This window comes from Panulirus ornatus, chromosome 68, assembly GCF_036320965.1.
Source record: "Panulirus ornatus isolate Po-2019 chromosome 68, ASM3632096v1, whole genome shotgun sequence".
NCBI lineage: Eukaryota > Metazoa > Arthropoda > Malacostraca > Decapoda > Palinuridae > Panulirus > Panulirus ornatus.
This window is the reverse complement of record NC_092291.1, coordinates 10,445,387-10,458,449: the sequence shown is the minus strand read 5'-3', so window position 1 is coordinate 10,458,449 and position 13,063 is coordinate 10,445,387. Positions and strand designations below refer to the sequence as shown.

At 38.6% G+C, this 13,063-nt stretch overlaps 1 protein-coding gene across 11 annotated transcripts in view; it reads left to right on the top strand.

Annotated features, from left to right (window-relative positions):
• The first annotated feature begins 2,485 nt into the window (after positions 1-2,485).
• LOC139747243 (serine/threonine-protein phosphatase 6 regulatory subunit 3-like) overlaps positions 2,486-13,063 on the top strand; it is an 89,222-nt gene continuing 78,644 nt past the window's right edge. For 5 of the 11 annotated variants that reach the window (XM_071659307.1, XM_071659305.1, XM_071659304.1 and 2 more), the window contains exons 1-5: positions 2,501-2,859; positions 5,639-5,708; positions 6,602-6,681; positions 7,420-7,602; positions 11,687-11,777. In XM_071659307.1, the coding sequence (XP_071515408.1) occupies positions 5,649-5,708; positions 6,602-6,681; positions 7,420-7,602; positions 11,687-11,777 (414 nt within the window). In that variant the 5' untranslated portion in view covers positions 2,501-2,859; positions 5,639-5,648. Of the gene's footprint in view, positions 2,860-5,638; positions 5,709-6,601; positions 6,682-7,419; positions 7,603-11,686; positions 11,778-13,063 lie in introns of all 11 variants that reach the window. The other 6 variants (XM_071659296.1, XM_071659300.1, XM_071659298.1 and 3 more) reach the window with 3 other exon arrangements.

The following is a 13,063-nucleotide window of genomic DNA, read 5'->3' as shown; positions in this document are numbered from 1 at the left end:
AAGTTGTTAGAAGCAGTGAAAAGTTTTTATCGAGGATGTAAGGCATGTGTACGTGTAGGAAGAGAGGAAAGTGATTGGTTCTCAGTGAATGTAGGTTTGCGGCAGGGGTGTGTGATGTCTCCATGGTTGTTTAATTTGTTTATGGATGGGGTTGTAAGGGAGGTAAATGCAAGAGTCCTGGAAAGAGGGGCAAGTATGAAGTCTGTTGGGGATGAGAGAGCTTGGGAAGTGAGTCAGTTGTTGTTCGCTGATGATACAGCGCTGGTGGCTGATTCATGTGAGAAACTGCAGAAGCTGGTGACTGAGTTTGGTAAAGTGTGTGGAAGAAGAAAGTTGAGAGTAAATGTGAATAAGAGCAAGGTTATTAGGTACAGTAGGGGTGAGGGTCAAGTCAATTGGGAGGTGAGTTTGAATGGAGAAAAACTGGAGGAAGTGAAGTGTTTTAGATATCTGGGAGTGGATCTGTCAGCGGATGGAACCATGGAAGCGGAAGTGGATCATAGGGTGGGGGAGGGGGCGAAAATTTTGGGAGCCTTGAAAAATGTGTGGAAGTCGAGAACATTATCTCGGAAAGCAAAAATGGGTATGTTTGAGGGAATAGTGGTTCCAACAATGTTGTATGGTTGCGAGGCGTGGGCTATGGATAGAGATGTGCGCAGGAGGATGGATGTGCTGGAAATGAGATGTTTGAGGACAATGTGTGGTGTGAGGTGGTTTGATCGAGTAAGTAACGTAAGGGTAAGAGAGATGTGTGGAAATAAAAAGAGCGTGGTTGAGAGAGCAGAAGAGGGTGTTTTGAAATGGTTTGGGCACATGGAGAGAATGAGTGAGGAGAGATTGACCAAGAGGATATATGTGTCGGAGGTGGAGGGAACGAGGAGAAGAGGGAGACCAAATTGGAGGTGGAAAGATGGAGTGAAAAAGATTTTGTGTGATCGGGGCCTGAACATGCAGGAGGGTGAAAGGAGGGCAAGAAATAGAGTGAATTGGAGTCATGTGGTATACAGGGGTTGACGTGCTGTCAGTGGATTGAAGCAAGGCATGTGAAGCGTCTGGGGTAAACCATGGAAAGCTGTGTAGGTATGTATATTTGCGTGTGTGGACGTGTGTATGTACATGTGTATGGGGGGGGGGGGGGTTGGGCCACTTCTTCTTTCGTCTGTTTCCTTGCGCTACCTCGCAAACGCGGGAGACAGCGACAAAGTATAAAAAAAAAAAAAAAAAAAAAAAAAATATATATATATATATATATATATATATATATATATATATATATATATATATATATATATATATATGATTAGCCCAGGACCAATTCTGGTGAGAGTCGTTGTGTTATTCATGACCTTAGTAATGGTTTCTGCAGCTCCTGACTGCGTTACTTCCAGTAGCAGGGAAATATAGATTCCTTCGGAAAAGTTCCTTGACGAGGATGTCCTCCCAAATGATACAGCCTCGGTAAAGCTGACTATTCACTTACGTTGTTACCTACAGCTAGCGGAGTCTGGTGAATGGGAAATAGGCATATGATACGTTTTTAACTATATTGATTGCTTGTTCCATATTTCTATGACAATATATTTCATATTCAGTAATTTAAACATCACTGACAGACCAACATAGTATTTTAAACCACTGATGAACAGTGGGCTGGATAGAATTTGTGAGAGTTCATGTAATGCAGACTGGTATCCAGTTCTTGTGTCTGACAACTTTGTAGATGGTTAATTGATTTAAATGCCAGCCTCTTGTAGTAAATGGGAATGAATTAATGTATCTAGGCCGCTCGGTTTACTTATTACAGTGTATTGATCGTTTAGAATCTGTTGGATATATGGGAAAACAATGATAAGGAAAGATACCGACAGTGCTGAAATACACAGGCAGCTGAGGTGTGATCTTCACCATGTTCTGTCTTCTAGAAAATGTATTTTGGGCTTGAAGGAAATCCTAAGACGACTTCGCCAGGTCACGAGGAACATGAAGCGATCAACCAGAATACGTCTTGTTATGTCATAATGTGGTCTTTCGTTGTGTGTTTGCATAATGTAAAAACAAATACTTCGGGTAGTTCCTCATAAAGAAGAAAGAGGTCAGAATTAAACAAATTTATAGATCCAACACAACCTGGAAGTGCCAGTGTTACTGGAGTGATTTTGAAAACTTGTAGGGCAAGTATGTATACTATTGGCAGAATTTTTTACCATGAGTAAGATCTCAACCCTTGATAGAAGATTAAGAAACTACGATAATTGATACCTTATTTCGGCAAATTTAACTTCTCTCTATGGCTGTTTTAATATTTCATAATATGTAGATATTTAAAGCGCACATCTGATAAATATTAAACGGCGAGTACATTTTTTGGAATATTTGATAGGACTTCATACAGGCACGGAATTAAGACCTAAGTGATAATCAAGAAAATAATTAATTTAATATCCCACTAGTGAGAAGTTTTCTAATATATAGTGAAATATTTACTATCGTGCGCCATTTTGCATCATCTGAAAATCTGTTTGTTTGTGACACGGCAGAAGCAGCTCGATAATTCTTTTCCTCCTGTTGTAGAGCTACGCCTTGTCCTTCATTATTTTAGATGTGCGGGGGCATACGGCGGTGTCTACAGACTCTAAAGATAGCCAGATGTTGGCGAAAATAGCCTGGAGTCCCAGAAAAATCCCGTGAAACTGAAATCTCTTACAACGTATTTGAGTCCTGCCATCGGAGGGCGTTTTATCATTTCGTCTAATTTCCCTCTTACTTTAGTTTTTATGATAAAGTTATGATATATCATATCTAAAGTATCCACTTGGTATTGGAACATTGGAGTAATATGAGCAGGATTTTTATATCAAGGTAAGAGAACTAGTCTTTCGCTTGTAAAGTTTTGGTGGGAGGTTGAATAAGTCGAGGTAGTGGTAGGTGGTAGGAACAGGAGGCCGTAATGATGTCTGTAGGTGATTGATTTACGTATTCTGCCGAACTGGATAATGGAAGGTTTAAGAACACTATAGAAATGTGATTATTAACGAACACCATGTCCTTGGGTTCGCTAGTTAGGTGTATTAAGGTGATTAAGATAAGATCGTTCAGGCACTACAGAGTTATCTTATGAATTCAAAAGAAATGCATATTGTTAGTCTTTATACATAAAGTCCTTATACTTAGCAGAAATAGTTTCCATCTGTGCTGTGTGATTGGAAGCATTATATTTTATTACTGATTTACTGGGGAGGTGTATGGAGTACCGAGATGATGTGGGGCTTATTAACTTAGAAATAGGTGAAACATGAAAACAAGCATAATCTAAGAAACGTTTGCCTTACATGTTCAAAACTTGAGATACATGGTAGTAATATAAGGTGCTAGCATTAATATGACCTGCTATTGGGGACCCCATGGAATGGGTTCTTGTGAGGACTTTTGGGTAATGGCGTGAACTGCATTTTCATGTGTTATCTATGTGCTTATGTGCTTTTTTGGTCATTTGGTATGATAGTTAAGTTACCAGTACAGCTATGCATAGAAACCAACCTTGTTTCTTAGTGATTTTATTTTGTAGTGGTAGTGTAGACAAGGAAGTAATAACAAATTGTGTTATGGAGGTTTGTGTTGTGTTCCATGCTATTCTATAGTGTTATGGTTATAAAGGTTATGAACATGTAATAATTCAACAAACCCTATGAGAATCTCTTTTAAGCTGCTTTATAAATAAAGATATTGGTGAAATAGTTCTAGTGGTATAGTGGTGTGTTGCTGGGGACTGTGTGGAATGGATTCGTTTGAGGAGATTGGGATCCAGCAAAGGGGCCAGGAATGTTAAGTGATGGTCATGTCAGACTGAAAATAGTTTATGTAAACATGGATGGATTTGTGGTAAACTGTAAAGAGGTTGAATTTAAGGATAGTATAAGGGGAAATGCGCCTGATATTGTTGGAGTTGTGGGAAGAAATCTAGCTAAAGAGAGATCTCACCTGTTCTGCCTAAAGGGGTATATGACAGTGAGGAGGGAAAGAGAAAACATAGGAGGTGAATTGACCCTCTTGTTAGTAAAAACATGAATCAGAATGTAGTATTAGATGGTCCATTCTGGTAATACCATGGGAAGAAGTGCATGGTGGTGCTCATATAGTTCTTTGAAGATGTTTGATGAGCTGGAACAATTGTACAGTGCTAGCAATAATGGAACAATTAAGATAGTACATGAAAAAGATAGTACATGAAACAATAAGTTATACCCATCCTCAGAGAAGGTAAAGGACAACTAATGAGGGATTTCAGTTATAAAGAGGTAGACTGGGTGGATTTGGATTCTTTTTGTGACAAGTAATCATGGAGATACAAGGTGTTAAGGTGTATACAAGAAAATTTCCCATTCCAGAATGTCAGCGAATCTGGTTGGATGATGAGTTGGAAAAGTGATCATGTAATTCTTGAATTTGATTATGTTGTGAATGAGGAAGTGAAAACAGAAGAGATGGCTGTGGTGTGAATTTGAATGGAGAAGAATTAGAGGAAGTGAAGTGTTTCAGATACCAGGGAGTGGACATGGCAGCAAATGGAGCCATGGAAGTGGAATTGTAATATATATATATATATATATATATTTATTTTTTTTTTCATACTATTCGCCATTTCCCGCATCAGCGAGGTAGCGTTAAGAACAAAGGACTGGGCCTTTGAGGGAATATCCTCACTTGGCCCCCTTCTCTGTTCCTTCTTTTGGAAAATTTAAAAAAAAGAGAGGGCAGGATTTCCAGCCACCCGCTCCCTCCCCTTTTAGTCGCCTTCTACGACACGCAGGGAATACGTGGGAAGTATTCTTTCTCCCCTATCCCCAGGGATTATATATAATATATATATATATATATATATATATATATATATATATATATATATATATATATATATATATATATAAATTGGAGGTGGAAAGATGGAGTGAAAAAGATTTTGAGTGATCTGGGCCTGAACATGCAGGAGGGAGAAAGGCGGGCAAGGAATAGAGTGAATTGGATCGATGTGGTATACCGGGGTCGATGTGCTGTCAATGGATTGAATCAGGGCATGTGAAGCGTCTGGGGTAAACTATGGAAAGTTCTGTGGGGCCTGGATGTGGAAAGGGAGCTGTGGTTTCGGGCATTATTACATGACAGCTAGAGACAGCTGTGAACAAATGGGGCCTTTGTTGTCTTTTCCTAGCGCTACCTCGCACACATTTGGGGGGAGGGGGATTTTATTCCATGTGTGGCAAAGTGGCGATGGGAATAAATAAAGGCAGACAGTATGAATTATGTACATGTGTATATATGTATATGTCTGTGTGTGTATATATATGTGTACATTGAGATGTATAGGTATGTATATTTGCGTGTGTGGACGTGTATGTATATACATGTGTATGGGGGTGGGTTGGGCCATTTTTTTCGTCTGTTTCCTTGCGCTACCTCACAAATGCGGGAGACAGCGACAAAGCAAAATAGATAAATAAATATATGAGTATGCTGTGATAGCTAAGAAACAGAATCAGAATCATCAGTCAGACCTTTTTGTATACAAAGTAATGTTAACTTATTATACTTAGAATATCGTATATTTTTTCTTTCTTTTGAATTCTTTCTTCTTTTATGTTAGGTGAAACAAGATGTTTTGGAAGTACAATTTTGGTTCTTCTGCCCAGATTGAGACTCTTCTACAAAAGGAAGTAAGTAATATCTTCTTTACAAAGTAAGTACATACTCATATGTTGTAATGGTATGAATTTTCTGCAGACATATTGGATGTATGTACCTGACGTCTTTGGTTGTTTTAAAGTGTTTCTTATCTAAACAATTGTTAAAGGAGGGAGTATTATAAGCATATTCAGTTTTTCTTTACTGTTTGTACACTTTTATGTATTCTTTGATGCATTTAACCTAATTGTTCATGTATGTTTGGGTCGTGTTTATTATAGATAGTCATAAGTTTTTTTGTGTGGTTCTAACAGAATTCTTCCAGACTTTCAGGCTACTCTTATATGTATATTGTAGTTTTAATCTAAAGCATTGCTTGTTTTTCCTCTAATTGGGACACATTAACTAATATGTTTTAAATAATGAAACCATTATCTTGAATGTAAACATAATTAAGGATGGTAGTGCACTGCTCCAACTTTATCTGAACAACATTCCATTGGAGTAGAAGGTTTTGAGGTGGATTTTCTTTAAAAAAAATTCACATAGGATCAAATGCGTGTTTAGACTGAGGAGTAAGATCACAAGGAAGTAAAGGATAATGTTATGATAGGAGTGAGAAATGGGTGATGAATTTAAAGACCTTGACGTGAACATGTAAAGAAAACTAGTAAGAATTTCCTTATTTTAGGTTGGTGGGATTAGATGTAATGGAAGATTGAAGTTTGAGGGAAGGACAAAATATGGGAGTAAGTGTAATGGATCAAATGAATTGAAGAAAGATGTCTTGATAGGATATGCATATATTCTTAAAATATGACATGTTATAAGAAGTTGAGCTACTTGCCAGATGGAGTGAGTAGGTTTACATTTAGAACTGAGCTAGATGGCAGATATTTTTTATTAATCCTGACTTATTTTTCAGAATGTTACCCTCTCTGAGCTCATGGATGAGGATGAACTCCTTCAAGAGTGTAAGGCGCAAAATAGGAGACTTATAGATTTGTAAGTGAGAAGGGTTAAGTGCTCTATTCTTAATAGTAGTCATGCCTTTTAACTATTGTATTTAGGCAATTATTTTTTTTCAATTCCCACTTCAGAGTCGTTGAATTTTAGATGTAATTTGATAAAGTGTTATTGGTTCAAAATGAACTGAAACCAGACCGGAGATAGGAGGAGATACAGATGAGAAAATGTTAAGTATGTACATCTTGTAGGCATTGCATATTTTTCGTTTTTATCTTACCGAAAAATTCAAAGTATCGTTTTAGAAACATGAATGTGCCTAGACCTTTCAAACTACTCTTGTTTTGCAATATAGCCCACCTCTACTGTTGATAGTATTGTTTTCCTAGGAGAGGTCATTTAAAGCAAAATTGCTTAAAGAAAACATAAATGTCTTGAGTAATGGTGAGTTACATTCGAGACCTCCTAACCTAGGGTCAGTCTTCTCAGTTGTGTATATTTTGAAAAAATACATTTAAAAAAATGGACATCTAAACCACATGAAAATGCTCAGAAAATTTAGGAATAAGTGGTACTCACAAAGTCAGGCCATAGTTTTCCTGAGGAGTAACCACCCCAGTGAATTCCAGTTGGGAATAGGGATCAGAGATGTAGATAGATATTTTGGAGTAGCTTATGTAGGGTGATTGTCTCATCCATTCTGTAGCTGTCGTGGGTATTGTCTCTTTTGTGACTTTATGTATAGAATTATATATCATGAATATTATATTTTTTCAGTCTGACACGAGCGGAGGTTCTTGATGAGTTGGTTTGCTTAGTAGTGAATGAGCCATCGATGGATGGAGAATTACAGATGCGATTCAAATATGCCAACTTAGCTGCTGAGCTGCTTACAGCAGATGTTCCTGCAATCATAGACAAATTGGTTGCCTCCACCAACCTTTTAGATATATTGTACAAGTGAGTTATTTTAGTCATACCTACTAAGACAATATCTAGTTGATAGATGCTTCATTTTAGTGAGATGTTGATTCTGAATATTTTCTGAATCCTTTCTTTACTTGACATATTGCCTTGGTAATACTATATTTGCTTAATATCTCTGCCAAGCTGTAACATGATTACTCAAGATATGGTGATACAAAGGCAAAGAATTAGTAGAGGAAATTATATTTACTTTCAAGTTACTTTATGACATGTTTTTTCATCATTTCTAAGAATTTTTTTTTTTAAAGATCAGTCATTTTATAATACAGACTATTAGCCTTCGTCAAATGTTAGTGTGCCAGTGTATGTTCACCAGCAGGCTGTAGAACTTACTGTAGACTCAGTATTTGAGTGACAGTGATATTTTGTCGAAGTTGGTTAATGTATCTCAACATTTCACTGATATAAACATTTAATCGCTTAGTAGTTAACATAGATCCAGGAACTCTGGTATTATAATTGTGATTTGTTGCTGCACTCAAGCTTTGTGACAGCTATGTATTATTATGCTATTTTTTAACCTGCCAAGTGAGGCTATGCATGTTCATCCGCAGGTCCTTTATAAATGAGGAGGAATGCAGCCAATGTTTTTTGTTTCACTACTTACACTAACACGTACACTGAGTACTTTGATTTTTTTATTTGTTATACTTGATCACTGTCTCCCACGTTAGTGAGGTAGTGCAAGGAAACACAAAAGAATGGCCCAACCCACCCACTTACACATATATATACATGAACACCCACACACGCACATATACGTACCTGTACATTTCACCGTATACATACATATACATACACAGACATATACATACATACTCATGTACATATTCATACTTGCTGCCTTCATCCATTCCCCTTGTCACCCTACCACACATGAAATAGCAGCAGCACACACACACACAGACACACACACACACACACACACACACACACACACACACATCTGTGTGCACGACCGGTAGCACAAGGAAGAGACAGAAAAGGCCACATTCGTTCACACTCAGTCTGTAGCTGTCATATGTAATGCACTGAAACCACAGCTCCCTTTCCACGTCCAGGCCCCACAAACTTCCATGGTTTACCCCAGACGCTTCACATGCCCTGGTTCAATCCATTGACAGCACATCGACCCTGGAATACTTTGATTAGTGTGATTATTCTCTGTTGGGCTATGAGAGTATGGTTACGATATTGGGCAGTGCAGATTATTGTTGTTAATAAGAACGATGTCACATTTGTAGTGTATTTCGTGTTATAACCTCTGAATGAATAGTAATAAGGTTGATATGACTTGAAGTAGCAGCAGAATTTATCAAACTAATGCATTTCAACCATTTAATTTTTGTCAAATTGAGTCTGGATAAATGCAAGTTGCCTTGAGTTTGTTGCATCAGTGTCAAACTAAGAAAATGTTAGGGGGCTGGTCAAATTGTATGGCTGGCTTATAGTGCCTGAGGACTACAGTTTTTAGTCTGTCAGGCTGATATTTATGTAAAGGTATATACATCTTAACTTTTAACTTTTAGGAAAATATCTTATACCAGTGTTTCATTATATAGCATATTGCCATGGTCACTCTTGGCCTGGTGAAGGGGCTATCATAAGTCTGTACATATTAAGATTATTCATATAGCATATTGCCATGAAGTCACTCATGGCTTGGTGAAGGGGCTATCATAAGTCTGTACATATTAAGATTATTCATATAGCATATTGCCATGAAGTCACTCTTGGCCTGGTGAAGGGGCTATCATAAGTATGTACATATTAAGATTATTCATAAGAGTATTCATAATTGTAAAGATTTTATTTATTTTGCTTTATCGCTGTCTCCCGCGTTAGCGAGGTAGCGCAAGGAAACAGACGAAAGAATGGCCCAACCCGCCCACATACACATGTATATATATACATGTCCACACACGCACAATATACATACCTATACATCTCAATGTACACATATATATTACACACACAGACATATACATATATACACATGTACATAATTCATACTGTCTGCCTTTATTTGTTCCCATCGCCACCTCGCCACACATGGAATAACAACCCCCTCCCCCCCTCATGTGTGCGAGGTAGCCCTAGGAAAAACACCAAAGGCCCCATTCGTTCACACTGAGTCTCTAGCTGTCATGTAATAATGCACCGAAACCACAGCTCCCTTTCCACATCCAGGCCCCACACACTTTGCATGGTTTACCCCAGACGCTTCACATGCCCTGGTTCAATCCATTGACAGCACGTCGACCCCGGTATACCACATCGTTCCAATTCACTCTATTCCTTGCACGCCTTTCACCCTCCTGCATGTTCAGGCCCCGATCACTCAAAATCTTTTTCACTCCATCTTTCCACCTCCAGTTTGGTCTCCCACTCTTCCTCGTTCCCTCCACCTCTGACACATATATCCTCTTGGTCAATCTTTCCCCACTCATTCTCTCCATGTGACCAAACCATTTCAAAACACCCTCTTCTGCTCTCTCAACCACACTCTTTTTATTTCCACACATCTCTCTCACCCTTACATTACTTACTCGATCAAACCACCTCACACCACATATTGCCCTCAAACGTCTCATTTCCAGCACATCCACCCTCCTGCGTACAACTCTATCCATAGCCCACGCCTCGCAACCATACAACATTGTCGGAACCACTATTCCTTCAAACATACCCATTTTTGCTTTCCAAGATAATGTTCTCGACTTCCAAACATTCCTCAAGGCTCCCAGAATTTTCGCCCCCTCCCCCACCCTATGATTCACTTCCGCTTCCATGGTTCCATCTGCTGCCAGATCCACTCCCAGATATCTAAAACACTTCACTTCCTCCAGCTTTTCTCCATTCAAACTTACCTCCCAATTGACTTGACCCTCAACCCTACTGTACCTAATAACCTTGCTCTTATTCACATTTACTCTTAACTTTCTTCTTTCACACACTTTACCAAACTCAGTCACCAGCTTCTGCAGTTTCTCACATGAATCAGCCACCAGCGCTGTATCATCAGCGAACAACAGCTGACTCACTTCCCAAGCTCTCATCCACAACAGACTGCATACTTGCCCCTCTTTCCAAAGCTCTTGCATTCACCTCCCTAACAACCCCATCCATAAACAAATTAAACAACCATGGAGACATCACACACCCCTGCCGCAAACCTACATTCACTGAGAACCAATCACTTTCCTCTCTTCCTACACGTACACATGCCTTACATCCTCGATAAAAACTTTTCACTGCTTCTAACAACTTGCCTCCCACACCATATATTCTTAATACCTTCCACAGAGCATCTCTATCAACTCTATCATATGCCTTCTCCAGATCCATAAATGCTACATACAAATCCATTTGCTTTTCTAAGTATTTCTCACATACATTCTTCAAAGCAAACACCTGATCCACACATCCTCTACCACTTCTGAAACCACACTGCTCTTCCCCAATCTGATGCTCTGTATTGTTGACTGTTTGGTAAGGTTATTGAATGTATGTATGATTCATGGTGAGGTGCCTGAGGATTGGCGGAATGCTTGCATAGTGCCATTGTACAAAGGCAAAGGGGATAAGAGTGAGTGCTCAAATTACAGAGGTATAAGTTTGTTGAGTATTCCTGGTAAATTATATGGGAGGGTATTGATTGAGAGGGTGAAGGCATGTACAGAGCATCAGATTGGGGATATTGTAAAGATATAAGCTGATATTCCTTTGCTTATATGTTTTCAGTTTAAACAGAGTAAGGTCCTAAATATCTTTTTAAAAACTCCCAGGCTGCTGAGGTATGCTTTGGTTTCTTGATGTAAACTGATAAGTTAATGTATTATCATATGGTTTCTTATTTTTATAATACATAATCACACTTTTTTATGATAATCTGTGGTGCCCCTGCATACAGAGATTAAAACTGCCCACACTGATCTTTGCAGGAGTATTTTGTTAACAGTAATTTTGTGTTTGTATGGTACATGAATATTCATTTTCTACCTTTACTTTTTTATTGGGATGCCATTTTTATTTTTACTCTATCATTTCTTTACAGATTCCTCAAGAAGGAGAAACCCCTTAATCCATTACTAGCATCTTTTTTCTCTAAAGTTCTGGGCATGTTGGTGCAGCGGCGCTCAGACCAGGTGAGTTTGTTCCTACAGAGAAACACTATACCGCTACTGTGGATCTGGGGACCTTGATGTTAAGAGTTTTTTTTTCCTTAAGTTACCGTACTTGAAAGGATGAAGAACTTCAGAATAAGTGGAAAGAAACTATGTCATATAAATCTTTAGTCTTATTTTGAGTGTTTTTTCAGTATAAATGTCAAGGATATGTAAAATCAAGAATACACCAGGAATGATGTGCAACAAAACAAAACTTCCTACAGTAAACCTCCCAAAGATACAGCCTTTGAAACTATTATTTGCTGAAATTCTTTGTTTGTTAATTTCCTAGAAATTTTCACCAGACTCAGAGAAGAAAGTGAACCTGTTAGAAAGACTTGGGATTTGATTGAAGGGTAGAGAAGGTTTTGTTTGAAGTGTGGTGAATGATGTGTGATTGGGTGTGACAGAGAAAGAAAATTACTCTGCAGGAGATTTTGTCTTACTTGTTACTCCAGTCTTTACTCTTAAGACATTTGTAAACCATTCATACCCACTACCCTGGAGCTTTATGTGAGGTGGTTTGATTGAGTAAGTAATGAAAGGGAAAGGGAGATGTGTGGAAATAAAAAGAGTTTGGTTCAGAGAGCAGAAGAAGACGTGTTGAAGTGGTTTGGACATATGGGGAGAAGGAGTGAGGAAAGTACAAAGAAGATGCATGTGTCAGAGGTCGAGACAACATGGAGAAGTAGGAGAAGAAAGTGGAGATAGAAGGATGGAGTAAAAAAGATTTTGAGCAGTTGGTGCCTGAACATGCAGGAGGATGAAAGGTGCGCACAGAATAGAGTTTTTGGGAACAATGTGATATACTGGGGTCAACATCCTGTCATTAGACTGAACCACGGCATGTGAAATGTCTGGGGTAAACCGTGGAAAGGTCTGTCGTGCCTGGCTGTGTATGGGGAGCTGTTGTTTTGCTACACATGACAGCTCATGTATGGTTGTTTGTGGATGTGACCTTTCTTTGTTTGTTTTCTGTGCTACCATATTGACATGGGGTGGCGATCAGTCGTGGGGGAAAAGAAGAGAAAGAATGTGTTATCTCTTTTCTTTTCCCTCATGTATTTGTTCTGTTTCCTGTGGGTTGGTGTGGCTTCGGGAATGGATGAAGGTAAGGAAGTATGAATATGTACATATGTATATATGTTTTTGTATATATATGCATATGTATATAGGTATATGTGTGTGTGTATGTGCACATGTGTTCGTATCTTTGTTTGTAAGTGGATGTGTCTTTCTTTGTCTGTTTCCTGGTGCTTACATGG